At 49.3% G+C, this 27989-nt stretch overlaps 1 protein-coding gene across 1 annotated transcript; it reads right to left on the bottom strand.

Annotated features, from left to right (window-relative positions):
* Window positions 1–165: 165 nt before the first annotated feature.
* Hic2 (HIC ZBTB transcriptional repressor 2) lies at window positions 166–27571 on the bottom strand. Its single transcript, XM_021185508.3, has 3 exons — window positions 27439–27571; window positions 6237–6334; window positions 166–3947 (listed from the first exon to the last, which is right to left on the bottom strand). The coding sequence occupies exons 2-3, from the start codon at window positions 6260–6262 to the stop codon at window positions 2114–2116; spliced, it is 1860 nt and encodes a 619-aa protein (XP_021041167.1). The 5' UTR covers window positions 6263–6334; window positions 27439–27571; the 3' UTR covers window positions 166–2113.
* Window positions 27572–27989: the final 418 nt, after the last annotated feature.

Here is a 27989-nt window from a genome sequence, read left to right as displayed (position 1 = left end):
CAACAATAAGGTGGGTACAATACTCTGTCGCACAGACATGCTCAGTGAAGGGCTCTGCTCCTAGTCCCTGATTTTCTGCAGATGAGGGTACCCACAGCCTGGGAGGCCACACAGGGTTCCCATGCCACACAGACCTTGTGTCCTAGGCCTTAAGTGCTGGTAGGCGGGTGGGTGGGTGGGGAGCAGGGGCCAGCATGCCCTGCTATTTCACTGGGTAGAATAGAATAGTGCCCTGGGCTGCACTCAGGTGCTCAGTCAGAGAACTAAGATTCCTGGTGAGGGCTGATGGAGAGAGCTGGCTCAGTACACAGGCACCATGTGGAGGTTTGGCCAGGTGCCCTCACTCCCACACCCAACACTCTCTGGGTACTGAATGTAGGCTCCAGGGTCTCTGAGGGGTGGAGGCAAGCAGGGGATGACTCTGGAATTTTTTGGTCTAAAGTAAAAATCAAAAGGAAAATGAAAAGCCATGAAGCAACATGATGATAAGGTCTATAGGCCCATCTGGGACAGAGCACAGACACCCTTGGTCTTGCCTTGCCCCTTGCAGAAGCCCATGCAAACATCTGAGGCTGGCTGACACACCCATGGAAGGGTTAGCTTGACCCTGTACTGAGTCAGTATAGGTAGGGGTCAACCATTACCTGAGCTCTGGAGGGGACAGGATGGGGTGGGCTCACTTCCACCTGACCCTGGCTCATAAAAGGGAGCTGCTCCTTCCTAATGGCTTCTGCCTGTTACTCAGATACCCAGCACCTGCCCCCCCACACAGCATGCCCTGAGCAGCAGACATCTCTTCAGAGAACACTGGGTCCCACAAGGGGCTTGGGCCAGCCCAAGCCCAGGTTACTCCCACTACAGAAAAACAAAAGCAAGTGGCTCAGCCTCAACTGTACTGGGTATTGAATTCAAGAGGTAGCAAAGGTCAGAAGGCTCCCCACCATGTTCAGTGAGCAAGGAAGTGAAGCATCTGTGCATAAGCAACACACACACACACACACACACACACACACACACGCACACACACGCACACACGCACGCACGCACGCACGCGCGCGCGCACACACAGATGCGTGTGCGCATGAGAGCAAGAGTACCGATGGCTCTGGCACCGAATCTAGCCTCCCCTCCACCCTCTGAAACTTCAGACCTTCCAGTTCCACATCTCAAAAAGATATATGGGGGGAGGGTGTGGTTCTCAATAAAAGTAAGTACCTCTAACAAGGGACATTCCTTGGAAATTATGGAAAAGCATATTCTCCTGAGGAAGCCCAGGCAGGCAGGGCTCAGGATCAGGGAAGCCTTTGGGCAAGAAGGGCTTCTGGGGCCTTGGAGAGGCAGGTTCAACCATGCCCAAGCACCAGGACTAGGGAAAATGATAGGGAGGGGCAGCTGCCCCGGTTACATTCAGTCTGCAGACCCAGGCTCAACCCCAAAGAGGCAGGAGGAAAATATTGTTCATTTTGGTTTTAAAAAAGAATTTTTAAAAACTGTAAAAAAGAAATAGGAACAGCTCAGTAGGAATAACAGCAATATAGGCCCAGAGGGCTCTTTAGTTGCAGAGAGGTAGGCAATGGGTCACCCTGACTGTTCCAGTGCCAGCTAGCAGTTGCCACCCCAGCTCACAGAGAAAGGAACTGCCACCCAGCACCAGCATCCCAACACCAGAGTCACACTGCACTGCAAAGACACAAGCACACATGCACACACACAGCCGAGGTCCCTGCCAGCTAGGCCTGCTCCAGGCACCACTTTTGGCCACAGGAAGCCCTGTGGCCCAGCCCAACCTGCAGGAAAGGAGCCAACCAGGCCCCACTGGCACCCACATGATGGACTCCCACCGGCTCTTCAGCAGCTCCTTCAGGGGGCTGGAAAGCCCAGTGGGCCCGGGGAGGTAGAATAGTCACCAGCACCACATGCACAGGGCTAGACTGGTCAGCTTCTCTCTTGGCTTCCCTTGGTATACTGTTGATTAAAGCTCTGGGCGTGAGGAGGCTGGGCCAGAGGGGCTGCCAGGAGCCTCATGTCAGACTTTGGGGCTCAACCCTCCCACCATGCTTCCGTGGGTTCCCAAGTGGCAAGTCTGTAGAGGGCTCCCACGGGTCTTTGGCTTCTAGGAAGGGGAAGTGTGCATGCGCAGGTGGCTGATGAGGTTGCGCTGCTGGGTGAACTTGCCTCCACAGAGCTGGCACTCATAGGGCTTCTCACCTGAGTGCACACGCATGTGCTCTGTGAGGCGGTACTGGCGAGTGAAGCGCATACCACACTCATCACAGGCAAAGGGCTTCAGGCCCAGGTGGCTCCGCATGTGGCGTGTCATAGTGCCTCGCTGTGTGAACATCTTTCCACAAATGTTGCAGGGGAACGGCCGGGTCAACCAGTGTGTCTTCTCGTGTTGCCGAAGTGTGGCTGGGTCCTTGTAGGTCTTCTCACAAACTGAGCACTTGAAAGGACGAGAGTCAGCTGCGTAGGCTGCACTGGGTGTTGACAGGTCCTCGGCCTCCTCCTCTGCACCCGCACTGCCGGTCTCATAAGCCCCTTCTTCCTTGATGAATAACTCCTCCTCCGTGTGTGTCTCCACGTGAGCATTGAGCTGCTCAGAGCTGGGGAAGCCCTTGGCACAGGGGATGCACACATAAACATTGTCCCCATATGACACTGTCTCATAGCCTTCCTGCCGGTATACATAGTGGGCGCCAGTGTGGCCGCTTCCCCCCTCACTCCCACTCTGCCCACTGTCCTCACTCCCATCTTTGCCGTTCTCTTCCTCCTCCTTGCAGGGCAATGACTGCTCCCCGTAAGATGCACTGGAGCCACCTCCACCAGTACTGCTAGCCAGAACGCCATTGGGAACCCTGTCCCCAGACCCCTCACCTTCTTCCCCTGGGCAGGAACCCTTAGATCCCGTTTCTCTCCGATCAAAGGGGGACCCAGCCACAGGTTCCTTTTTGTTCCAATCTTTTTTGCGGGCTGAATGCCGGAGGCTCTTGCGAGGCTGCCCACCCTGTCCTTCCAGCAGACTCAGGTGGTTTTCCTCAGCCCCTTCCACATCCATGGGCTCCTCAGGAGTGGCCCCCAGCTCAACAAATGAGGCACTATTGCTGACAGGCAGGGTGGAGGTTGATGTAGGTGCGGGTGACTCTCGCTGGCTGTCACTCAGCTGGGCTGGGTCCTCGGGTGTGAGGTGGGGGCCAGGGGTTGTAGAAGGTAAGGGTGGGCTCTTCTTGGACAGGTCCAAGCCCAGCTCCTGCTCACAGCCCCCACTGCTCCCATTGGTGCTGGTGCTGCAGCCCCCCAAGCCAAGCTCCCCACCAGCTGGACCCCCCAAGCCCAGGCCGTGTGTGCTCTCCTGAGTGGAGGTGCCCAGAAAAAGCTCATCATCTGAGCCTTTGGCCTGAGGGAGTTCCTGGGGAGCAGGGTGTCCTTTACGCACATCTACAAGCCCTGGAAACCGAGCCTGGATGACAGAGGCTGTGGACAGCCGCTGACTGCGGGTTGGTCGCCCTATGCCAGCAGTACCCACTCGTCCAGGGCCAAAGGGCTTGCCAGCTCGCTTCAGTTTGCGGCGACAGAGGGCTGCCAACTCAGGCAGCTGGAGGTAGCTGGCAGCAGTGAGTAGAGTGCTGAAGTTTGGCTCAGATGGCTGGTCACTGGGCAGGAGCTTGCCCGTGTAGATGAAGTCCAGGATCTGCTGGAACACAGTGGAGCTGACCATGTCTGTGTCTAAGTTGATGAGGTTATCATGCAGGACCAGGGATTTGAAGTAGATGCTGCTAGCAGCCAGGACGTTCTTGTGGGCCCGGAAGATAGAGTTCTCCACCATGATGATGACGTCACACAGGAAGCCCTTGGCCCTCTGCTGGTTCAGCTGTAGCAGGAGCTGTTTTGAATGGCTGGGAAGCTCCATGTCTGGCCCCATGTCCCTGTGCCCTGCCCACGGGCACCACCTGTGGGCAAGAACAGGCAGGATAGTTAACCTGCAACCTGCATGAAGGCCTGGCACAGGGTATGTACTGAGCCCACCAGATTCCACCCTCCTCAGGCACAGCGTACAGGACAGATTTCATTATGTAAAACTCAGGCACAGCGTACAGGACAGATTTCATTATGTATAAGACTGTGTCCTCTCATTTCCTGCCAACTACTCACATGGAAAAAGAGGTCATGACAAATACAGGTGCCAAGCAAAACCCAAGGTCTATAGGCTAGGTAGAGGGCTTATTGGCTAAGAGCACTTGCTGTTCTTCAAAACCATCTGAATTTTCTGATTCCCAGGATCTGATGCCCTCTTATTACCTCTGCAAGGAGCAGGCACTCAAGCAGTTATATACATGCAGGCAAAGCAGTCATAGACATAAAAATAAATCTAGAAATGTTAATGGGGTTTGAATTTTCCTTTGTTACTCTTTCAGGTATGATAGAAGACATTCACAGGTCAGAGGTCACAAAGAGAACCTACAAAAATGACTGGCAGGTGGCTATGGATGTCGGAGAGCAAACGCCCCTCTAACACAGTAGGGCCATAGTATAAACTGGCCAGTCCAGGCTTGTAAGCCCACGGGACTGGTCTTCCCACATTTCCATACACACACACACACAAACACACGTAATTTCCTTAAACTAAAAGGTTAAAATTTAAAAGATAAAAAGGCAAAAAAAAAAAAAAAAACAAAAAACCCCACACAAAAAAACAAAAAAAACCAGCCAGACAAACAAACAAATAAACAAAAGACAACTGAAACTCAAAAAAAACTATGAACCAAACCAAATTTTTTTGCTAGCCTCTGGCCCACAACCTTTGTTCTATCCTGGGATACCTTTCAAATACTCCGCCAGGCAGCCAAGGCATCCTCATTTGCTAACTCCTAGTCCTGACCCAAATACTGATCCTCCCTCCCATAACTGCTGGGTCCTTACAAGCTCACCACCATTCAGGAGTATAGAGACACTGGGCACTGTCCAAGCCTGTGAGCCCTGTGCCCTTTCTAGGAGTACTGTTTAAGCATCTGGAGCCTGGGAAAGGCAGCAAGCTGGTCCTTCCAGACAGGCTACATAGACTCCAGTTGCAGTGACTAAGTAATAAACACAGGGATGCCTCTGGTCTTCAAAGGAATCTATCAGCAAAGCAATGGTGTGTCCAAGTGGGATCCCACCTGTAAAGAGCTCTCCAGAACAAGGGCGGCAAGTGTACCGAAGGTCCCAGGAGGTCGGAAGTAGACCTCAGCGGCACTCTTAACTCACATGACCTGCCTTAACTTCCATCCAATAGAATGGGCCACACCAGTGCCCAAGGAGACCCAAAGTTTCCTGAGGTCACAACCCATGGGGACTCAGCTGCCAGCCCTGTAACATCAGTGCCCACAGCAAAAGTCTGAGGGCTCTGGTAGCTTACACAGAGAACTATGAGCCTCCAACTCAGGGTCTAATTTCTTTCTTTGAGATAGGATCTCCCTTTGGAACCCTACCTGGTCTGGAATTTGATGTATAGACCAAGCTGTCCTCGACTCAGAAGAAATCACTCTTCCTCTGCCTCCCAAGCACCAGTATTAAAGGACTGTGCTCTGCAGACCATGCCTGGCTTCCATGTAGCTAAACTGGTCTGAAGCTCACTACCACCCCAAATGTCCTGCCCTGTCCTCAAAACGTTCCCAGTCCTGTCTTCTTCTAGGGTAGGCCTGCTTCTCTTCAACCCAACACACTGTGAAACTAACAATCTGCCCTGTTCAGAGAAGGAAGCTAACAACCCAGCACACTGTGAGTCAACAGAAACGTTACAGGAATGCTAACACTCGGTCCTACCAGCACCTGCCAGAGGGCTCTGCCTGCCTGCCCCTTGCCCACAACAGCTGAAGCACATCAGTGGGATACTGAGAGGCTGGAGATGAGGAAAACCAAGGCTCCTCCACATGCTAAGTAGAAACAAAGAGCCTAAGGTATGATTTCCACACCAGGCCCTATATATCAGCCCCAAGGCAATGGCAGTGCCAGCTCTGCCAGAAATAATAGCTGGTACCTCAGGCCTAGCAAGAGAAATAAAAGAAAAGCTATATGTGGCCAAGGCCTGGGCCACAAGTCCTAGACATCCCACATGCTGCCTGCCTGCACTGTGCACATAGTACATATAGCAACCTGAATTCTGAGGGCCAGGACAGAATGTATACTGCAGAGCTGTATGAGAGACCCAGGAAGCCCCAAGGACTGGAAACCAGTAGTGACTCTTCCTCTCCCAGGCCTACCGGAGTGCCAGGGGCCCAGAAACCATGTGAGCAGCAGCCGGCGGGGGTGGCCTCCTCGAGTGCACAGACTTCCTGAGGGTGCATCAAAGCCTGGTTACCTGGAGAGAAAAAAGCAGGCATCAGTGAGGGACAGAGGAGAGGAGAGGAACAAGGAGGGGTCTCTACTCCCATCGAGGTTCACAAACACCTGAGGCAACAAAGCAAGAGGAAAAAAATAAGACACACATACACACACACACCAAAAAGAGACCTTGTTTTAGATATGAGCAGCTAGGTGGCATTGTGTAGCCTTTAAAGCACATTGTAAATGTCCCTTGCCTTTAATCCCAGCACTCCCAGAGGCAGGTGGGTATCTGTAAGTTCGAGGCCAGCCGCTCTATGTAAGAGGGTTCCTGTCAGGAAAGGAAAGGAAAGGAAAGGAAAGGAAAGGAAAGGAAAGGAAAGGAAAGGAAAGGAAAGGAAAGGAAAGGAAAGGAAAGGAAAGGAAAGGAAAGGAAAGGAAAGGAAAAGAAAGGAAACAGAGAGGGGGCATCTTAGGAGGCTAAAGGCAAGACACAGCTGGCTGTCAGGAGGCTAGGGCAAGGTTGGCCATATTTACATAACAAAAGGTCAAAACCAGGAGCCACTTGTGGAAGGGCTATTTATAAGAGCGAATCTGCCTCTACTGCCTCTTTCCCCTTCTTTCCTTGGCAACAGGGCTCTTCTGTCTACAGGCTCAACTCAGCACAACAACCAACAGCAGCCCCGGGTGAGGGGTGCTCCCAGCCACCACCACTCTGGGTTCTACAGGAGGAGGAATCTTGAGGTTCTGGATCCCTGTACTCCATACAACAGCAGCCTGGTCTCCCCTGGAACAAGCAGGGGTAGGAAGAGCCTGCAGCAGGCAAGAACCCATCTCTGACAGCCCTTCCCCCACACCATCCCTAGGGCCAGAGGACAGGTCCTTCAGGAATGTGACCAGACCTGGGGTATAGACCTTAGACTGAGGCCTCAGTCCTTGGCTTCAGGCTCAGCTGTCTCTCCAGCCCTAGAAGCCATTTCAGAGTGGGCTCAAAATCCCAGAGGTCACAGAACAAAGAACCAGCTCTGGAGCTCCAAGTTTCATGAGCTGGTCACCCAAGAGGGCAGTGGACAGAAGAAAAGCCAATGAAATTGGCAAGATAAATCAGACACCCATGAAATCCATCTTAGCCAGCCAGACACCTCAGTCTAAACCAGCCTTATGCCATAGCGCTTGCCAAATCCTGATTTCTGTGAGTTCAAGGGGGAAGAATTCTTTTACATCAAGTTCTACAAAAGGCAAAACTGACACAAATCAGTGCAGGCTTGCATGGGCAGAACAACCACACAGCAACACAGACTCTTGTTGCTCCTGGCTTCTCTCTGACTGGGGCAACACTATTAGTGTTTGTCCAGAGCCAGTCAAAGCACAGTTCTTCAGGGCCTCCCTCCCTTCCCCCACACACCCACAATCTCAATATTCACTCACCCCACTTCCCTGCCTAAACACATAGCATTCAAGTGGCTGATGAAAATGACAGATGACAGTCTGGGCTTCCACTATCTCCGTGCCGCCTCCTGACCCTCAAAGTGGAGCTTCCTTGGGGGAATGACCCACCCATAATCCTGCTGAGAAGGCTAGTGTCCAGGAAGCCTCAAGGACTAGTGAAGAAGGCTTCTCTGTTCCCTACAATGGGACAGGACACCACTATCATGGCCCAGCCTTAAGAATTGAGAAAGGTTTTAAGATAAAAGTGACTTAAATAGGAAACCGAAAAAGTCTCCACTCTACCTCTTCCAAAAAATACTGCCCCAAACCAGCCTAGACACCCACCTTTCCTAGTTCCACGGTCTCCAGAGGCTCACGCTTAGTACTGGTCTGCCTATGGAGCCTCCTGTGACTCCCTCTGCACACGAGGCTGCTAGCCCAGCTTCTAAGACAAGAGGACTCCAGGCCCACACAGTGAGGCCCAGACTCAGGGTGTGGTTTCAAGCCACATGATACTCCTCACCCTTCTTCTCAATGCCTGATCCCCTCGGGCAGGAATGAACCCTCCTGGAGGCATCCAAGGGCACCTGGGCTGGAATTTCTCTGCTTCACACCCATCCAGGAGGCCTGGTGAAAAGGAAAAAGGCCAGGAAAGGGGGCCATCCCACCCAGGCCTCTTAAGAACCTTCTCATCCTGCCTGGCAAACACTGACTCTGCCAGAGTATGCATCTGTAAAAGGCCTGGTGGGCTGAGAAAGCGCCTGCCTGGCTCACCCCAAGGAGTTTCTTCCACCTCAGCCATCATCCTGAGTCCCACTACCAGGTAAGAGGGCTTGGCTGAGACAGGAACACTGATGAACAAGTCATAACTGCTAGCTAGGCACCTTCCACATCCCAGAGATTTAATAAGCACATCTGACTAATGTCAGAGAAGACCCAGACATTTTCCTACCGTCCAGAGACCTGAATGTGAGGACAGTCGGTCCACTTCCCATATGGTAATCTCATATCCCACATGGCTCCCCGAAGCCTGTGCTGTCTGAAAGAGACTGAGCAACTGGAGATCTAGAAGATTCCCAACGCCCAGGCCAGGGCCTAACTATGGGCAGACACAGCCACAAAGTGAAGATTCCATTTAACTCTGTGCTCCTGTCCTGGACTCCTCCATGAAACTCTATCCATCCTAGCCTTCCACCACAGTCCATACAAGTCTCATCTGCCCAAGTAAGATAGGTCTCCTAGGGGTGGGGGGCTGTGCAGTGACTGAACAGGTCTGAGCAGGTCTGGTCTCACTGAAGCCTGCCACAGGCTTATAAGGACCATTATCTCTGCCTCCAGCTGCAGATAAGGTTCCTGGGGGTTAAGCAACTTGCGCACAGAAGAGAGAGTGCATAGGTAACAGATAGAGTGAGGATCTGAAGCCTGACTTGGGGGGGTTATGGTTAACTTTCCTCTCTCATAAAGGCCCTCTAATCACAGAGCTACTTGGGAGAACTCCGGCTCCTTCCCCTCCCACCCCTGGAGACCTCAAAGCCTAGACCAATGGTAGGGGGCTTGTGTAAGGCCCTGGGTTCAAATCCAGCATTACACTTTTCCACCACCCCCAACCCCGCTCTAATGTTCTAACCTAGTCACTGTGAGGGCACAGGTCTATCGCCTCCAACAGGAAGAAAAAGTGAGCTGCCATCTAGGCAGCATTAGGGGCTAGGCAGGGCTTGCTGCTTTTCTAAGAAAATCCCTAGCCAGGTGTGGTGACCCACTGCCCTTTAGGTTTGGGCTTAGTAGCAGGTGGAGCTCATTGCTCTGGGCAAGCCCAGCCAAATTATTAACCCAAACCTGGATGCTAGCCAGCCACTCCTGGCTCTCTCCCAACACCATCCTGGAAAGCAATAGGCACTTCAAATGCCAAGAGCCCTGCCCTCCTCTTGCCACAGTTTCTATGAAATGAAATTCTCAGGTTCTACTAGAAACATAGGTGATGTGATCAGAGGCCAGGAACGGCTGCCTCCTCCGTTTCCAATCCTAAGAGCAGCTCTATAGCACATAGAGGAGAATGAATGCACTCTAAGTTTTTTTCTAGTCTATCCTGAAAAGTTTGAGGGCCCTATTCGAGACTTCTTGCTGCCTACCTGAAGCTGAGACCTGCCTGGATCCAGACCACCTGCCCAAGCCTACTAATCCCTAGGCAGATAACCATTACTATAAAAGTAATCATCACCATAAGAAAGCACAGAGGGGCCAGGGCGGTGGTGGCGCACACCTTTAATCCCAGCACTTGAGAGGCAGAGGCAGGCAGCAGATTTCTGAGTTTGAGGCCAACCTGGTCTACAAAAGTGAGTTCCAGGACAGACAGACAGGGCTATACAGAGAGACCCTGTCTCGAAAAACCAAAAGAAAGAAAGAAAGAAAGAAAGAAAGAGAGAGAGAGAGAAAGAGAGAAAGAAAGAAAGAAAGAAAGAAAGAAAGAAAGAAAGAAAGAAAGAAAGAACAGAGGGGGGCTGGAGAGATGGCTCAAAGGTTAAGAGCACTAATTGCTCTTCCAGAGGTCCTGAGTTCCATACTCAGCAACCACATGGTGGCTCATAACCATCTGTAATGGAATCCAATACCCTCTTCTGGTGTGTCTGAAGACAGTGACAGTGTACTCATATAAATAAAATAAATAAATCTTTAAAAGGAAAAAGAAAGCACAGAGGGTGTGTGATGCTACAAGGAAGGTCTGGAGACATACACTATGTAGCACCATATCACAGCAGGTTCTGTGCCCTCCAAGCACAGTTCATCCCCTCTCATGCCTAACCTTAGCATCAACAAGAGCTAGACAAGGATATTCCCTGCTACATCTGCCCTGGTGAGCCCCAGCTCTAGGGCACTCTACTTGAGGACAGCAGATGAGTCCCCTTGACAATGAAATAATAATCTGAGATTATAATGAGTTATTATTTTAAAAAAAGACAGATTACCTGTAACACAACAGGAGCTAATAAACAAAGCAAAAAAATCAATGGACAGAAAAAAATCCCCCTAGGCAATGTAAAAGTGGGAATTCTGGAGGCCAGGTGTGGAGGTGCATGCCTTTAATCCCAGCACAAGGAAAAGCAAAGGCACAAAGATGTCTTGTAAGGTCCAGGACAATCAGGGCTATACAGTGAGACCTTGTCTCAAAAACAAAACAAACAAAACCCAGAACTGTGTATGGGTGAGAATTCTGGAGACAAGGCAGGACAAATTGAGAACCATGCCCCCCATGCCTCTCCCTGCTCTCCTCGCTAGTGAGTATGGTGAAGAGCAGAAGCGCTGTAAGTCTTTAGAACGCAGGTACTTAGGCCCCACTATACACATGCCACTAAGAATCTACATCATTTTCCTTAGATTCATTCCTTCATTTCATAGGGAGGGAGGCACATGAGCAGGCCACAGCATATATACATGGATGTAAAAAAAAAAAAAAAAAAGACAATTTGTGGAAGCTGGTTCTCTCCTTCAAACATTTGGTTCCCTGGGATCAAACTCAAGACCTTTATCCACTCACCCAAGAGCCTGCATCTCAGTCCCTGGAGATGCACATGCTTAGGTATGAGATGCACTGTCTAGAGCATAGGCTTCCCACTCCATACTAAGTACTCAGCAGTAATGTCAGTAGAAAGACAAAGCCTCCAAAGGAAGACACACTTCCCAAGTCAACAAGTCCAACAGCCAGTGACTACAAACAGTATAGCTGAGGCCCAGCACTGATACCACGGGCACCTTCAACTATGACTGTAACCAAAGACACGGGGCATTTCTGGGCAACATACACTGGTTAGAGAAGAGGTATGAGTGAGACTGGAGAAGCTGAGGCTGGGGAGATGGTTCAGCACATGTGGCCATGCTTGACCAACTGAGCTTAATGGGTGGGTCCCAGGTGGCAGCACAATGACTGCTACAGAAACTGTCCTCTCATTTACAGAGGTACTGTGTGTGTGCACTTCTGTACAGGTACAGGAAACACACACCATTTAACCAGGCTGACCTCAAACTCCCTGAGATCCTTCCGACTGCTTCTGATTCCCAAGTGCTGGGATTAAAGTTGGATTAAAGTCACCACCATTGGTTAAACACATATTTTTAAAAGGAGAAAGAGAAGGGGCTCTGCAGGCTAGGGAGTGCAGTTCACTGGTACAGGACGCGCCTAGCATGCATGAAAGAAGCTATGGGTTCATCTCCAACACTATAAAACAAAAGTAAAGTAACTGCAAGGGAGGACAAGCAGAGACAGCACGGTGCAAGTAGGTAGAAATTCCACAGGCAAGGAGTTGAAAGGGCACCAGGAAGCCTGGGCCACCCAGCTGGACGGACTATCACAACCATCTCGCCTGCCCGAGGACATCCTTCAACTGAGATAACTGAACCCCAGAGGGAGGCGTATGTCACAGCTGAGTCACTAGGCGTCGTCATGTAGCCCATGGCTCTGGGAGACAAGATTCCAACTTCCCTAAAACCAACCCTAGTAGCCAACAAAGTATTAAATCAAGTAGGAGCTCAAGAAGTAAAATAAAATACTTCTGACATCATCCACTTTATAAAACACACCTTTCTATGTAGGTGTCTTCCCAAGACAGAACTGCTTCATTCACTGGTAAAAGCTGAGATGAGACCAGGCATGGCAGCACATGCCTACAGATCTAGCACTGAGAGTCTGAAGCTTCAGCACAAATCTGAGGTAAGCCTGTATTACAAAGGAAAAGCATGTCTCAAAGACACCAAAGAAGCAGACACCCCTATCCTGCCCATGACTGTGATCTTTGACTGGGACAAACTTGAGATGGTACACTGCATGAGAATCAGCAAAATCAGGGTCTGAAAATTTCCATCAGGAAGGAATGGTGCTTTTTTTTTAACCTGGGAGTGGTGACACATGCACCTTTAATCCCAACAGAGGGAAGTGGATCTCTATGGTTTCAAGGTCAGTCTGGTCAAAACGGAGTTCCAGGACAGCCAGGACTACATAAGAGACCTTGTCTGGGATGGATGGATGGATGGACATAAAATTTTTGGTTTGGTTTGGTGTTATTTTTGTTTTGTTTTGTTTTGTTTTGTTTTTCCGGTTACAATGTTTCTTTTCAGTGTAACCCTGGCTGTCCTGGAACTCTTTGTAGACCAGACTGGCCTTGAACTCAAGAGATTTGCCTGCCTCTACCTCCTGAATGCTGGAAAGACACATGCCACCAATGGCAAACATTATCTTACATGAATGGGAACGTTGCTACACATATGTCTGTGCAGTACAAGAATGCCTGATGCCCACAGAGGCCAGATGAAAATGTTAGCTTTCCCTGGAGCTATAGTTACAGATATGAGCTGCCTTGTGGGTCCTGGGAATGGAACCCAGGTTCTCTGGAACTTCTGACCCACAATGGTGGAATTTAATTAACCCAACAAGGACTAAGGACTGAGGACTATTTCCCAGAATCAAAAGAAAATGGTGATTTTAAATGTGCTTGTGTCATATGTGAGCATGAATGCTGTGTGTGTTTCTTTAATATGGTCTGCGTGTGTCTAATATGTGCATGTATGCACAACCCTTACTCACTGAGCCATCTCGTTCCTTTAAAGAGGATACTTTAAAGTAGGTACAGGACTAGTCCAGAAGCTCAGTAGACAGGTAAGAAATACAGCTTAGTGAGAAAAGTTGTCTAATATGTACAAAGCCCTAGGTGTGAGTGCCAGCAGTTCACCTGGCTCAGTGCCACATGCATAATCCCAGCACTTGAGGCTAAAGAGGGAGGAGGACCTTGCGTTCCAGGCCAACCTCTGTAGCATTACCATGCTCAAGGTAACAAGTGCAGTTCAAGGCCAGACTGCACTACATGAAACAATGCCTCGAAAACTAAAAGAACCCAGGAACTGTCCCAGCACTCAGGAGGGCACAGGCAGGCTGAGACTGAGCTTGAGACTAGCTACACAAACAAGATCATGCCTCAAAATTAACTAACTTTTCGAGAGGGAGCCTGGTGCACAGACACTCAGGAAACTGAGACAAGAGGATCACAAGTTTAAGGCCTGCCTAAGAACTCAGTGAAAGACTTTGTCTCAAAGCACAAAATAAGAGCTGGAGAGATTCCTCAGCACTAAGTGACTGGTGTTCTTCCAGAAGAAGAAGGTTCTATTCCCAACCCCCACTTCAGACAGCTCACAAATACTCCAGGGTAATCCAACACCTCTGTTCTCTGAAGGTACCTGTGCCCGTGTGGGCACACCCATACACAAACATATAATAAAAAGCAAAATAAATCTAGGGGCTGGAGAGATGGCTCAGAGGGGTTAAGAGGACTTGTTCTTTTAAAGGACCCAGTGACTTACAGCCATTTCCAGTTCCAGGCAATCTAATGCTCTCTTTCTGACCTATGTAGGCACCAAGTACAACATGGTGCATACACATACTTGAAAGCAAAACACCCACTATAAATAAATCTTTTTTCCCTGCTTGGAAAAACCAAAAACCGGGGGAAAAAAAAAAAAAAAAAAGCTGTGGAGATGGCTCAGTAGTTAAGCGCACTGACTGTTCTTCCAAAGGTCCTAAGTTCAATTCCCAGCAACCACATAGCGGCTCACAACCATCTGTAATGGAATCTGATGCCCTCTTCTGGTGTGTCTGAAGACATTGACAGGACAGTGTGGTCACATACATAAAATAAATAAATAAATCTTTAAAAAAAAATCTGGCTTTGGTGATACAAATCTTAGAAGTAAGCAAAGACCTGGAAGTTTAAATCTGTGATACACTCTAGGTCACAATTCCCATTCCCAGCAAAATAACAAAAAGCACAATTTTGGAAAGGTTTAGCTTTGAACGAGGGGATTTCGGGACAGGAGGTAAAATGAACAGGGCTTTCTCTTCCTGGAGCAACACAGCTCAACTCTGAAAGATGGGCTTCTAGAAAGGCAAGACTTGTGAAGCAGCACTGCCCCAGAACTCCAGCTCCACACGCTTCAGTCTCTGGAGTGTGCCATCACTGCCACTGCTGTGTGAACAAGAGACAAACCAACTCCAACAAGCCACTTTGTGATTCAAGGTCAGACAGATACAGGGAAAGGTTAGCCCATGACATCAATGAGTGGCAACTTGAAAGAGCCACAAAGGAATGGACATGTCCAGAGCTGCGGTGAAGGGTTGCTTCTTAAGTGACACAGGAAGAGCTTCAACTGCAGTAGGCTTTCCGCTATTAACTCTACCGTAATACACAACTCACATCATCTGACTACACTATTGTAATAATATTCTAACTTCCTAGAAAGCTGAGACTGCTCTATATAAAAATCCCAAAACAGCTCCACAGTGAGGACTCAGTACAGGGGTCCCAACATTACTCAACTCTATTAACAATGAGAGGAGGGGGTTAGAAGATTCTGGTCCCACAAGAGACCATTACAGAAAGCACCACCCTGCTCTAAGGACAAGCCAGACTGTCATCTATGTCGAGAGTAGGTATGCCTAACTTTACAGGTATCCTCTTCCTAAGATCCAGTCTAAGTAGAGTGTCTGCCTACACAAGATCCAAGGTTCCATCCCAAGCCTGGCAAACAGGCAGCAAAATGACGTCAGCAGCTAAAGGTACTTTCTGACTTCAATGGAACACACATGGGAGAAAGAACCACCTTCACAAGCTGGCCTCTCACCTCCATGCCAGGGTACACACAGCCACACATACAATAAATGTACTCTTCATTTTAAAAAGGAAAAAAAAAATTAGTCCGTGTCTAAAAACACCATCCCCTGAGGCCCCGTCACAAAAGCACACATAGAGCATTGAATCTCTCCCCCCTCTGATTTTGAATACAGTTCATCCTGTTATCTTTCCCAAATATATATATCAAGTCACTCCCCCATTGCCACTTTCCTTACAGTCCAAGCTCAGTCTACACTCAACTCTTCCCTGAGGGGGCTGCGCCAACCTCATCCTTCCAAAATATCATGAAGAGCCCACAGGCCAAGCCCTCCAATCAACGACCCTTTCCCCTTGTTTCCTTCATCTTCCTTCCAATCCTCACCTAACACCAGCATTTGCTGAGGCACATCTGTATGGGTGCCTCCCCTCCTGCCCACCCTAGTCCTACTGATCAGCACTCGTTTAAGAACAATGTCAAAATATTCTTTGGGATGTTTTTGTTTTGTTTTGTTTTTATTTTTTTGAGACATGGTCTCATATAGCCCAGGCTGGCAGCAAATTCTTTATTCTCCTGTCTACTCCTCCTAGGTGCTGGGATTACAGGAATGTACCACACCTAGCTCTTGCCTGTTGTTTTTTAAATGCAGGATCACCACAACATAGCTCAGGCTGAACCAGAACTGAAGATCCTACTTTAGCATCCCAATCCCAAATAGATGAAATTACAGACGTACACCACAGGGGTTTGCTGAAGCCAGTTAGCTCTTCCAGATATTACACCACCAAGAAATCCCATGAGTTAATAAGGATAGTGCATGCCTGTAATCCTTGCACCTGGGAGACACGGGAAGATCAAAAGTTCAAGGACCTATACTAAACTAGCCTGAGTTACTTGAGTCCCTGCCCCATCCTATCCCAAAATCCCTAAGGCAAAACTCAATAATGTCTAAGTCTTTTTTTTTTTTTTAAAGATCTATTTATTATATGTAAGTACACTGTAGCTGTCTTCAGATGCACCAGAAGAGGGTGTCAGATCTCATTACATTACGGATGGTTGTGAGCCACCATGTGGTTGCTGGGATTTGAACTCAGGACCTTCGGAAGAGCAGTCAGTGCTCTTAACCACTGAGCCATCTCTCCAGCCCCGTAATGTCTAAGTCTTAAAAAGGGGGCCAAAATCTACAAACAATCCTGTGAGAATGGTGACATACAGTATTTGAGTACTGAGTATTTTTTCTTGCCTTTTGTTTGTTGGTTTTGGTTTTTGGTGATGTTCCCTGGGTAGCCCTGGCTGTCCTGTGTCCTGGAACTCACTCAGGAGACCAGGATGGCCTCAAACTCAGAGATTAACCTGCCTCTGCTCCCTTGTGCTGGGATTAAAGGAGCACCACGCTATGCCCAGCTCAAATATTTCTAACAACACATTCCATCGGCAAGAAAAATGAAGTTTGTCAAAGAGGTTAAGGAATACCAGAGTTTGACTTTATGTACAAAAATGCCAAAATCCTGGGCAAAGGGGCTTCCCTAGCAAACTTTAGAGTAACAATTTTTTTAAAAAAATTTTTAAAAAAATGTTTGAGATAGGGTTTCACTATGTAACTAACCTCAGATAGCCTAGAACACAGAGCCTCACCTGTCTATGTCTCTCAAGTGCTAGAACAAGGTTAGAAACAGTCGGTCTCTCAGCTCCTTTGAGAGTTCCATATCAGATGTCCTACATATCAGATATTTACATTATGATTCATTATAGTAGCAAAATTACAGTTATGAGGTAGCAACAAATAATTTTATGGTTGGAATCACTACAACATGATGAATTGTATTATAATGTCACAGCATTAACAAGGTTCTCTACTAAACTAGAATAACAATTTTTGGTTTTTCCAAGACAGGGTTTCTCTGTGTAGCCCCAGCTGTCTTGGAACTCACTGTGTAGAACAGGCTAGCCTCAAACTCAGAGATCTGCCTGCTTCTGTCTCCCAAGTGCTGGGATTAAAGGTGTGTGCCACCACAACCCAGCTTAGAGTGAATAAATGAATGAAAGGACTGTTTGAAATGGCATCCATGAATCTCAGGTCTGGGCTGTGGAAGGAAGAGACCTGTGGGGGAAGGGTGCTACCAGGAAGCAGGATGTGGATGAGCCTGCTGCCTGCTGGGGGCATGAAGTCAAAGTCCCCTTCAACCCAAAGCAAGCAAGCAAGCAGTGCTGCTCTTATCAGCTTCCATACATGCATGGAATGTGGGACTTTGGAAACAATCCTCTCCCCTCAGCCAGGATGGGGGCTGCCTCAGGCTCACACCTGGCCTTCTGGAGTTTAGGATGACTTATCACATCCAAAGAGCAACCCAAGCCCAGTGCCTGATTACCTGGAGGCACTTTCAGAAGGCTGTGGCTTTGTTTCTCCCATCCTTTCTCCAGCCCCTGTGCTCATCTACTGAAAGGCCCACCCTGCTCCCAGCACCACCAGTAGCAGTGACTGAGCACCTCTCATTGCCCAGACTGAAAAATTTCCAGAAGGGAAGGCTGTAAGCTCTGAAGTACATACAGTATTGGCTGCCCCTAAAGCCCTCTCCCAGCTTTCCTGAGTTAGTTGTTCAGCAAAGCCACCATGAAACAGAGACCAGAAATCCCAGAAGGGAGCTGTTTGTTATTAAAGTTAAATGGTCCAGGGAGCCCTTCACTGTCTTCTAGTCCCTGGGGTGAGGGAACCCTTCAGCTTTGAGCATCATCTCCAATTACACTTGAACTGAAACCTTCAGCAACAGCCATTCTTGTAAAAGTGCTTGCTGCCAAGCCTCCATACCTGAGTTAGATCCTGAAACCCATAGTGAAGAGAACCAACTTCAAGTTGTTCTCTGACCTCCACATGTGCAGCAAGCACCCTTCCCCCTAAAAAAAAAAAAAAAAAAAAAAATGCAATTTTTGTTTGTTTCTTTGGTTTTTCAAGACAGGGTTTCTCTATATAGCCCTGGCTGTCCTGGAACTCACTTTGTAGATCAGGCTGGCCTTGAACTCAGAAAGCCGCCTGCCTCGGTCTCCCGAGTGCTGGGATTAAAGCCGTGCACCACCACTGCCCGGCTCAAATGCAATTTTAAAAAGAAAACCTCATCTCTAAGTCAGCAAGATGACTTATCAGGTAAAGGAGTATGCTACCACACCCAAATTTGATTCCCAAAACCATAAGGTAGAAGGAGAAAGCCGACTCTCATAGGTGGTCCTGACCCACAGACTCGTCATACATTAACATACGTAAAGTAATTTAAGAGGGGAAAAAAAGGCAGAAGAACTCAGCTTAACAACCTGAGTCCAATCCTAGGGACCCACACAGAAGACTTGGCTCCTGTAAGTGCCCTTCTGAGTCCCACTTGCATGCTATAGAAATAAACTTGCATGCCCATGTCCTTCTACAGGCTCCCCACAAACACACAAAATTAAAAAAGGAAAAATGTCAAAGAAAACCTCAGGGGGTGGGGCTGGAGAAATGGCTCAGTGATTAAGAACACTGCTCATTCAGAGGTCCTGAATTCAATTCCCAGCAACCACATGGTGGCTCACAACCATCTGTAATGGGATCTGATGCCCTCTTTCTGGTGTGTCTGAGGTCTGTGACGTTGTACTCATATACATAAATAAAATCTTTTTAAAAAAGAAAAAACTTCAGGGCCATGTGTGGTAGCCCAGTACTACAGAAGGCAGAGGCAGATGGATGATGGATCTCTGTGAGTTCCAGGTCAGCAAAGACTATATATTGAGATCCTGTCTCAAAAAAAGGGGAGGAGGTGGTGTATGCCTTTAATCAAAGCACTGGAGAGGCAGAGGAAGGCAGATCCCTAAATCAAGGCCAGCCTGATCTACTGAATGAGTTCCAGGATAGCCTGGGCTACACTGAGAAGCCCTGTTTTGGAAAAGGGGCAGGGGTGCATGGAGGGGGCATCCACAACTGGTCAAAACGCAGAGGTAGAGACCCAGTGAATATATTAATCTATAAGAAACTCCTGCACCTAAGGCTCAGGGAATACGATGCAGAACTGTAGGAGCCAGAGAACCAGGAATTCTGCTATTGAAAGATATTGTTTCCTAGATGCTTCAAGAATATGACTGCCTAGCCGGGCGTGGTGGCGCACGCCTTTAATCCCAGCACTCGGGAGGCAGAGGCAGGTGGATTTCTGAGTTCGAGGCCAGCCTGGTCTACAAAGTGAGTTCCAGGACAGCCAGGGCTATACAGAGAAACCCTGTCTCGAAAAAAAAAAAAATAAAAAGAATATGACTGCCTAAATAGGAACTGAATAACACCAACAGACATACTACTGTGGGAGGGGAAAAAAAAAAAATCTCAGGAAGATCCACTGGTAGACAGAACTATGGGCAACTCAGGGCTGGGAAAAAGGGAGAATTTGTCCCCAGGGATAAGTCACTCACCCCAATTGATTATCTAATTCCAAGTGGTGAGCCCTGAAATCATATACATAAGAGCATATATATTTACATACATACATAATATATGCAACAAAGTAACAAAGAGACCATAGATTTAAAAGAGAAAGGGGGGATGCATGGATGCATGAAAGGTATTAGACGGAAGGGGGAAATTCTGTAATATTTTAATTTTAAAAATTAAAAAACGGCAGCGGCCGGGCGTGGTGGCGCACGCCTTTAATCCCAGCACTCGGGAGGCAGAGGCAGGCGGATTTCTGAGTTCGAGGCCAGCCTGGGCTACAGAGTGAGTTCCAGGACAGCCACGACTACACAGAGAAACCCTGTCTCGAAAAGCCAAAAAAAAAAAAAAAAACAAAAATTAAAAAACGGCAGATTTCTAAGTTTGAGGCCAGCCTGGTCTATGGAGTGAGTTCCAGAACAACCAGGGCTACACAGAGAAACCCTGGAGGCGGGGCGGGGGGGGGGGGTGGAGAAGAAAAGAAAAAAACAAGTCAAGGGAGGCCTGAGTTACATGGTAAACTGGTCAGCCTGAGCTACATAGTGAGATTCTGCCTCCAAAACAAAACAAACAACTAAACAAAGAACACCTAAATATTTACAAAGAAAGTGCTGTGCCTGGCATGATGGTGAACACCTTTGATCCCAGCTCTGCAGTTCTGGTCTACATAAGGCAACATAGTGAGATCCTATCTTGAAAAAGAGGTATTCCAGCCCAAGTACCACTCAGAATAAAGTGCCCTCAGACTGTATGTATAGCTCCCACACATGGCTCACTGCTGGAACTTCCCTGAGCACTTCCTATCTGTGTGATGGTACAATCTCTGAATCATGTGTACAACAGGGGCTGATGAAATGATTAGGACTACACAGTACATTCTGAGCATTAAATGCAGGCCTGCCTAATATGCTACCAAAAGGCCGAGCAAGGGTAAGGGCTCAAAAGAACTGGCCACCCCTCCTCCACCAGCACCTTTCTAGCATTCTGCCAAGAGCTCTGAAAAGCTCTCAGAGCACCAGCTTCCTACTAAAGGAAAAGGTAGGGTTGGGCTGTAGCTCAGTCAGTAAAGTATCTAGCAAGCATGGGAGTCCTGATTCCTAGCCCAGAAAAAAATTAGGCATGGTGTTACACACATGTATAGGCAAGGGATGTGTGTGCCTTGGGTGTGAAAGCTCCCCAACAACAAGCATGCGATGCGTGCACGCTAACTAGAAGATTATACTCATAAAACAATTTGTTTAGGCCTGTCTACCAACATGCACACTACAAAAAAGTCCTCTACCTGTGTCCCTAGCATCCCTTCACTGTCTGTACCTAGGCTCTCCCTCCTCTGAAAGACCACACTTCCTACCCAGGACACCAAGATGACAGTACACCAAGGGGTTTTAACACTCCTGTCACACAATCATTGCCCTAACCCCAACAGACACAAACTGAACCCCAGGACGTTCCACTGTTCTGTTCCTGCAGAGAAAGAGCCAACCTGAAGCCCTGCCTCTCACACCCTGCATAGCACCACCTTCCCAATCCCTTATTACACATCTTGCCTATACAATGCAGCCCAAAAATAACCTCCAGGACCAGGGTCTCTCCCAGGGACAACAGGGCAAAGAGACTAAAAGAAGAGGCAGCTATCCCAATGATGCCTATGTCACATCTCAGCTAGGGCTAAAGTAAAGTAGGCTGGTAAGAGAGTCATTACAAACAAAGGTTTGCCAGGTTACAAAGGCCAATGGGAACCCAAGAATGCAACCAAGCCAAGACCACACAACAGGCTATAGGGTGGGTGAGACTGAGTCTTAAGAGTATAGGGAAGGAGGTTGCTTCACAGAACACTCTACTAGAGACCCCTCAGTGCATGCTCAGGCCCTGGTGTTCATCCTTGTTCAGTGTTCCTCTGCTGCCTGAGAATCTGCCATTCATCCAGTGGGTAACTGCTAAGCCCCTGGGCCTTCCCGAATCAGTTAACAGCATATCTTGCTCAACCTTACTGCTCAATTCTTTGCTTGATTCTGTTATAAACAGATACATCTCTTGCTGGGGCAGTGGTTCTTAAACTTGGCCACATACCAGCTTCACTGCAGGAAGCACAGGACCTAGCTAGGGATAAACCAAGCTCCCCAGAGGTCTGATATCAAGTCCAAGGTTTAAGTCAAGCACAAGAAACAGTGCTAGGCTCATAGGCAGCCCAAGTTCATCAGCTCACATAGCACGGACATTGTGTCCATATAAGGAAAGCCCCCTGAGGTCTCAGGCCCCATCCTTCCTTTTCATTTACTTTATGCAGCTTCTAAGCAGCAGGGTGATGGAGCTGCATAGACCAAGAACAGTCATGGGGTCCTTCACCTGGAAGAATCCTCAGCTGGGTTGATGAAAACTCCAATGGGGCTCAAACCCACACTACTATGAGAATGGGAGTGGCCCCCCAGCCCCATCATCCAAAGCATCTGTCCACCCACAGGTATGAATAAGTAATAAATAAGGCCTGCTGTCCCAGCCACACAGAACTGCCTAGCAGCTGTACTCATGCAGAGCAAACAGCCCTCCCTCCCTCCCATCCTGACCTGGACCTTTCATCCTTGACACTCCAGGAATTCCCATAGGACAAACAGGGCAACCTGGGAAACAGCCCCTTTCCATATCCCATACCTCCCACTTCACCCACAAGAAATTTATGGTGAAGTGGTCACCCTCAATCAGGAAACAAGGACCCACAGCTATTTTCATCTCACAAGACACAGGAGGGACTTCTGGCCCAGATGCAAGTGGCTGGCTCATGCTTTCTCACCTTGGAGGGTATATGATCCTCAGTCCCCCGACATCAGTCCCAAAACATGCTTCTTTTCCCCTCTACCAAGAATGCTTTCATCAGTTATGGTAGACTTTCTGAAGGTCCTTAGGAGTGTTATGGGGTCATTCCCCCCACTCAATCCAGCATGCCCTTCCCAGGCCTGCCTTTCCCTCTCCTCCTGGACTGTAGTAGTGTCTAGCCTTCAGAGGATCAAGCTTTCTAGGGTTCCCCAACCCCAACTCCCAATAGGCTCAAGAGAACAGTTATTCCTTAGGGTCCTTCCCCAGTTCAGTTCCCTAACCCTTAGGCAAGCTTACTCCTTTCCCCACTTCCTCCCCCAGCCACATGCACACACAATCTGGACAGGCTTGTTTCATAGTTTCCAACAGAAATCCAGTGTGTCTTGGAGAAAAGGCTCACTCCCTGGTCTGAGCTCAAGTATCTACAGACATCATGTAATAAAGGCTCTCATAGGCTCTCAAGTCAAAAGCATTTATCCTTCAATCCCAGCAAGGTCTGAAAACTGCAAGATATTCATGGTCTCCTAGTCCTTCCTCCATGGCCTTTAGGGGGAGAAGAAAAAAAAAAATCCTCGCCAGGTGGTAGTGGTGCACACCTTTAATGCCAGAGTTTGAGGCAAGCATGGTCTACAAAGCAAGTTCCAGGACAGCCAGGGATACATAGAGAAACCTTGGGTGGGGGGTGGGGGTTGGGGGGTGGGAGGTGGGAGGTGGGGGATAGTATGAGACAAGAGGAGATGAGACAAAAAATAGTCTTCCCAGCTGCCCGAGAAGATACACACTATCCCAGCAGTCCGGAGGCTGAGGTAAGAGCACAAGTCTGAGGCCAATCTGGGTACACAGTAAGACCTTATCTCAAAGAACAAAAACCGGGTTGGCAAGATAGCTCAGTGAGTAAAGCTGCTTGCTGCCAAGCCTGACAATCTAAGTCCAGTCTCTGGAACCCACATGGTAGAAGGAGAGCATCAACAGCTTCTTTAATCATCAAACAGGCACATACCAAATAAGTAAGTGTAATAAAAATAACCATCACTCAGCTCTGCCAACATGAACCTAGCATGGTGTCCAGAGCACTCCTCCAACCGAAATCCCCCCCCCCTCCACCGTGCCTGCCACACCACACGGCCTATGCCCACCCTCTTCTAATAATTTGCTGTCTGTCTTCTCTAGACTGACAGGTGGAAGACAACACAGGTGTACACTCAAGCTGTCTCTACCTTAGACATGGGTGGTAAAGTGGGCATCATCACTGCCCATGGCTGCATGCATAGTGAACCACAGAACTAGGCACACTGCAGGCTTCCAACCAAGTCCACTGCCCCAAACTGACTTGCAGGGGGGCACTCTGTTTAGCCAGGTTCTACAGAACTGATTACTTCCAAAAAGGACCATTTCCTCTTAGTCCAGGCCCTGCTAGAGATCAGGTTCAGGAGGCAAAGGCCTTCAGTCCCAGCCTATGAGCAGAGATGGGGTGAAGCTGACCCCTCGGGTCAACAGACCAACCAGAAGAGCAGAGACAGGAGTTCCCTCGGTAAACTGAACTTTATTCCTTCTCGAACTTCTACATCTCCAAGACTGGTCCCTTTTCAGAAGCTACTGATAAGAAGGTATCTCTTTGGCTCTCCTGTGAGAACCACATTCACAAGCATCTTATTTTATTCCTGAATGCCTTTCCCTTAATTAATCCCAGAGCTCAAAATCTATATTAAAATATCTCAGGAGCCTGGTACAGTGTGGCACCTCTTTAATCCCAGCACTCAGAACACAGAAGCAGGTAGATCTGAGTTCCTTGTCTATCTAGTGAGTTCTTAGATTAGACAGGCAGGGCTAGAGAAACCCTGTCTCAAAAACAAAACAGCAAAGGATTTATGGGAGGGAGGTGGATGTCGGTGCCTTCTGGGCCAGTCAAAGCTAAAGAAACCTTGTTTCCTTGTTTTCATTGTTGTTTTAACTTTACACACAAGGGACCCCCAGGAGTGCCTAGTGCCTTGGGAAGGGAGAAGGCATCAGGTTCCCTGAAACTGGGGTTATAGATGGTTGTGAGTCACCTGGGTCCTCTGAATGCACAGCCAGTACTCTTAACCTCTGGGCCATCTCTCCAACCCTTTGTTTCTTATTTAAAAATAAAATAAAACCCTGAAAACTGGTGGCACACACCTTTAACCTCAACATTTGCTAGGCAAAGGCAGGCCATTCTCTGAGTTCCAAGACAGTCAGAGCTACACACTGAGGCCCTGTCTCATCTCGAAAGACAAACAAAAAAAGCTGGTCATAGTGGAAATAGTGAGGTCTAAGCCAACCAAGGATACATAGGGAAACCCCCTTTCTTGGGCCAGAGAAATGGCACAGTGGGCAAAAGTGCTTGCCAATTAGCTTTATGACAACTTTGACCCCCAGGATCCACCTGGTGGAAGAAGAGAACCAACTCCTACAAGCTGTCCCACGCTCGTCTCTAGCAGAGAGTCTGCCCATCGACATGCATACATACAAATAAAGAAATGTAGTATCTCTTAACAAACTCCAGATCAGCTTAAAAGGGAGAAGAGTAATTTATGCCCCTAACCTCACCCCTTCAAGCCTGACCTTGACAAGCAATAAGGACTCATAGGAAGACTGCACAGCATTCCCTACAGCTCAATAATGCAAAACCCTGTTGCTCTCAGTCCACAACAGCTGACTCCAAGAGGATCAGAGACTGCGCTTATTAACAAAATGAGAAATCTGATCTGTGGAAAGAAAACACTATGTGAGGATTAATCTAGAATTGCAGCTTGTGGAAAAGGCTAGGCTGCTGGCCAAGACCAGGAAGTGAGGAAGGAAGGAATCCTGTCTACCTGTCCTCAGAGCAGGTACTATGTAGCAGAACAGGAGGCACCGCCCCTGCCCTGTTTGCACCTCTTCTCCTTCTAGCAATTACAGCAAATCATTTTGGTTCTGCTTTAAAGACAGGGCTCCCTCGAGCTGCTTCTTCCTACATGCAAAGCCAACAATCAGAGGGAAATTTTTTTCTTTTCAGGAATTGCTCATAAAAGATCAGTGACTAATGTACATGTCCCAACAACTGGCAGGAAAACACTGCAGGAAGAAATTCTGGGCACACAGCCGAACTCAAACAGCCAGGCAAGCTGGCCAACAAGCACTCTCAACATTACAACTAACCTGCAGAAAGCCAGGAGCCAAATTAGTAAGCTGAATGAACAGCACTGCTCCCACTCGCAGCAAGCAGGCAGGCAATGCAAAGACTGGACAGCTTTTCCCAAGTCTACCCTGTAGGTTTCAGAGGTTTTCATTTAAAAAAAAAAAAAAAAAACCTATAACTGCACAGGACAGAAAGATCACCTGCAGGCACATGACTTCTTGCAAAAACCTTAGTCGGAAGGTTGGGCCACACATTTGTCTCTAGAGGCCAGCCTGAGGCTGGACCATCTGCTTTCTTTCAGACTACTCCAGAAGCTCTGCTCCACCCAGCATACTTTTTCGAGAGACAGAGCTACAGAGTGGTTACACAGACTACGATCCTAAAAATGTCTGCTTGAAAGCCAGGGATTCCAGATATGGGCAGATAACAGAAGAGGGGCAAGGCCAGGAGGAATCAGAAGCAATAATGTGGCATCCCTCTAGGGTTTGCCTCCATCCTACCAACCTTTGTCCTAGATTGGAAATCCCAAGTTCAGCCTAGAAGATGAGCCCCTCCACGACCTGCCGAATGTCCTGGTCCTAGGTGCAAAAGCCACAGCTAGCAAACCCCAGTAACAGTCCAGTCACAGGATTCCTATAGGCAAGGATCCGCCCCTCCCCCACCGCCACATATGTCAGTGGGGGTGGCCTCTGAGTGTTACACCCCTCCTGCTGATTGAAAGTGAGGAACCTGGAACACAGCTTTCCAAATGCGCCTGACAATTATAACTAGAAAAGTGAAGAGGGGGATAGAACACATAAGTAAATAACTTCTGAACCTCTCCGGCCAGCCAAGATCAGCCCTGGACTCTCGTCGCAAGGTAGTCCAAAACTGTTCTGGGTGCGGCTGCTGCGAGTATTATCTGGCCTCAATCACTCCAAGTACCTAAGTCACTGCCCCCCGGGGAGAGGTATTTTCCCCCAGCATTCACACCCAGGCTTGTGTGCATATGAACCATTCTGGAAGATAAACAGAGAATGACAAGCTAGGGCCCCTCAGCTCGCTCCCCGAGCCAGCCAGTCCCTTCCTCTTGCCACCCGACCCCCTCCCCCCAAGCCCATCTCTCTTCCTGCCAGGCGGCTGCCTCCAGCAAAGGTCTGGGGGCAGGGCAGAAAGCCCACCCAGCCACGGAGCCGGGCCCTCTAAGCCCTACCCTGTCCCTGACACGGCCAGTCCCCCAGCCAGGAAGGGTACTCGAGGAAAAGGACTGCAGACCATACACACACAAGCGCAGTTCTGGAACCGTAAAGCGTTTCAGAGAGGGGCAGCCGCAGGCATACAGCCGTTTGCATAATGGGAGAACGCCCGCCTGTCAGGCAGCATAGCTCGCCCGACGCCGTTCGGATTAGATTGCTAATGAAAAGGCACAAAGAGCCGGCGCCCGCTACCCCGCCGACCCCCGCTCCACAGACTCGCGTCCCCGGACTGGCGCGGCCCTGGGGGCTTTGTGCCCGGAGTCCCCGTGCCGGCCGCAACCCGCCGGGCACCTGAACCACAAAGCCCCCGCCCGTCCAGGGTCCCGCGTGCGCCTCGGTTCAAGACTAGGGGCCGTGCGCGCGCTCCGTCCCACGCGCGCCCACGCCCCCCTCTCCGGGGGCGCGCCCGGCCCGCGTCGCCCTCCCTCGAGGACACCGCTTACCTCAGGTGCCTGCCAGAGGCCCCTCGTCTTGGGCGCCCGACCAGAGCTGCACGCGCCCGCCCTGTCCGCCCTCCGCCGGCCCCCGCTCGGCTCTCCGCCCAGCGCGCCCAGAGCGCCGCTCACAGCCGCCCGCTCCGCGCCATCTTGGAAGCTTGTGACGTCAGCTCCACCCGCTCACCCCTGACCCACATCTGAATGGGCGAGCGACAGGGCGGACCTGGAGGCGGACCCTTGTGGGGGCGGAACCCTGAGGCTGGGCGGGGCCGCCGAGGGGTCTGAGTCCAGGGATGGGCCAGTGGCTGCGGCAGAGTGTAATGGGGGAGGGGCGCACGGGAGGTCGCCTACAGGGTCCCGATGCAGGCGCCAGAACGGGATGGCAACCTCACCTCAAAATACTTGACGGGCAACACCCAGCGGAACAAGAATCCTGCTCTTTACCACGGGTCTATGCCCAGCCCTCAAACAGAAGACTGACCCGTTTTGAGCCTGACCCGGACCCTTCAGAACCCCCAACACTATCACCACCAACCTGGTTCAGGTGACCTGCGCCT

This window comes from Mus caroli, unplaced genomic scaffold, assembly GCF_978045245.1.
Source record: "Mus caroli unplaced genomic scaffold, Mus_caroli_1 scaffold_17, whole genome shotgun sequence".
Classification (NCBI taxonomy): Eukaryota; Metazoa; Chordata; class Mammalia; order Rodentia; family Muridae; genus Mus; species Mus caroli.
The sequence above is the reverse complement of the archived record's forward strand: the minus strand, read 5'-3'. Positions and strand labels throughout refer to the sequence as shown.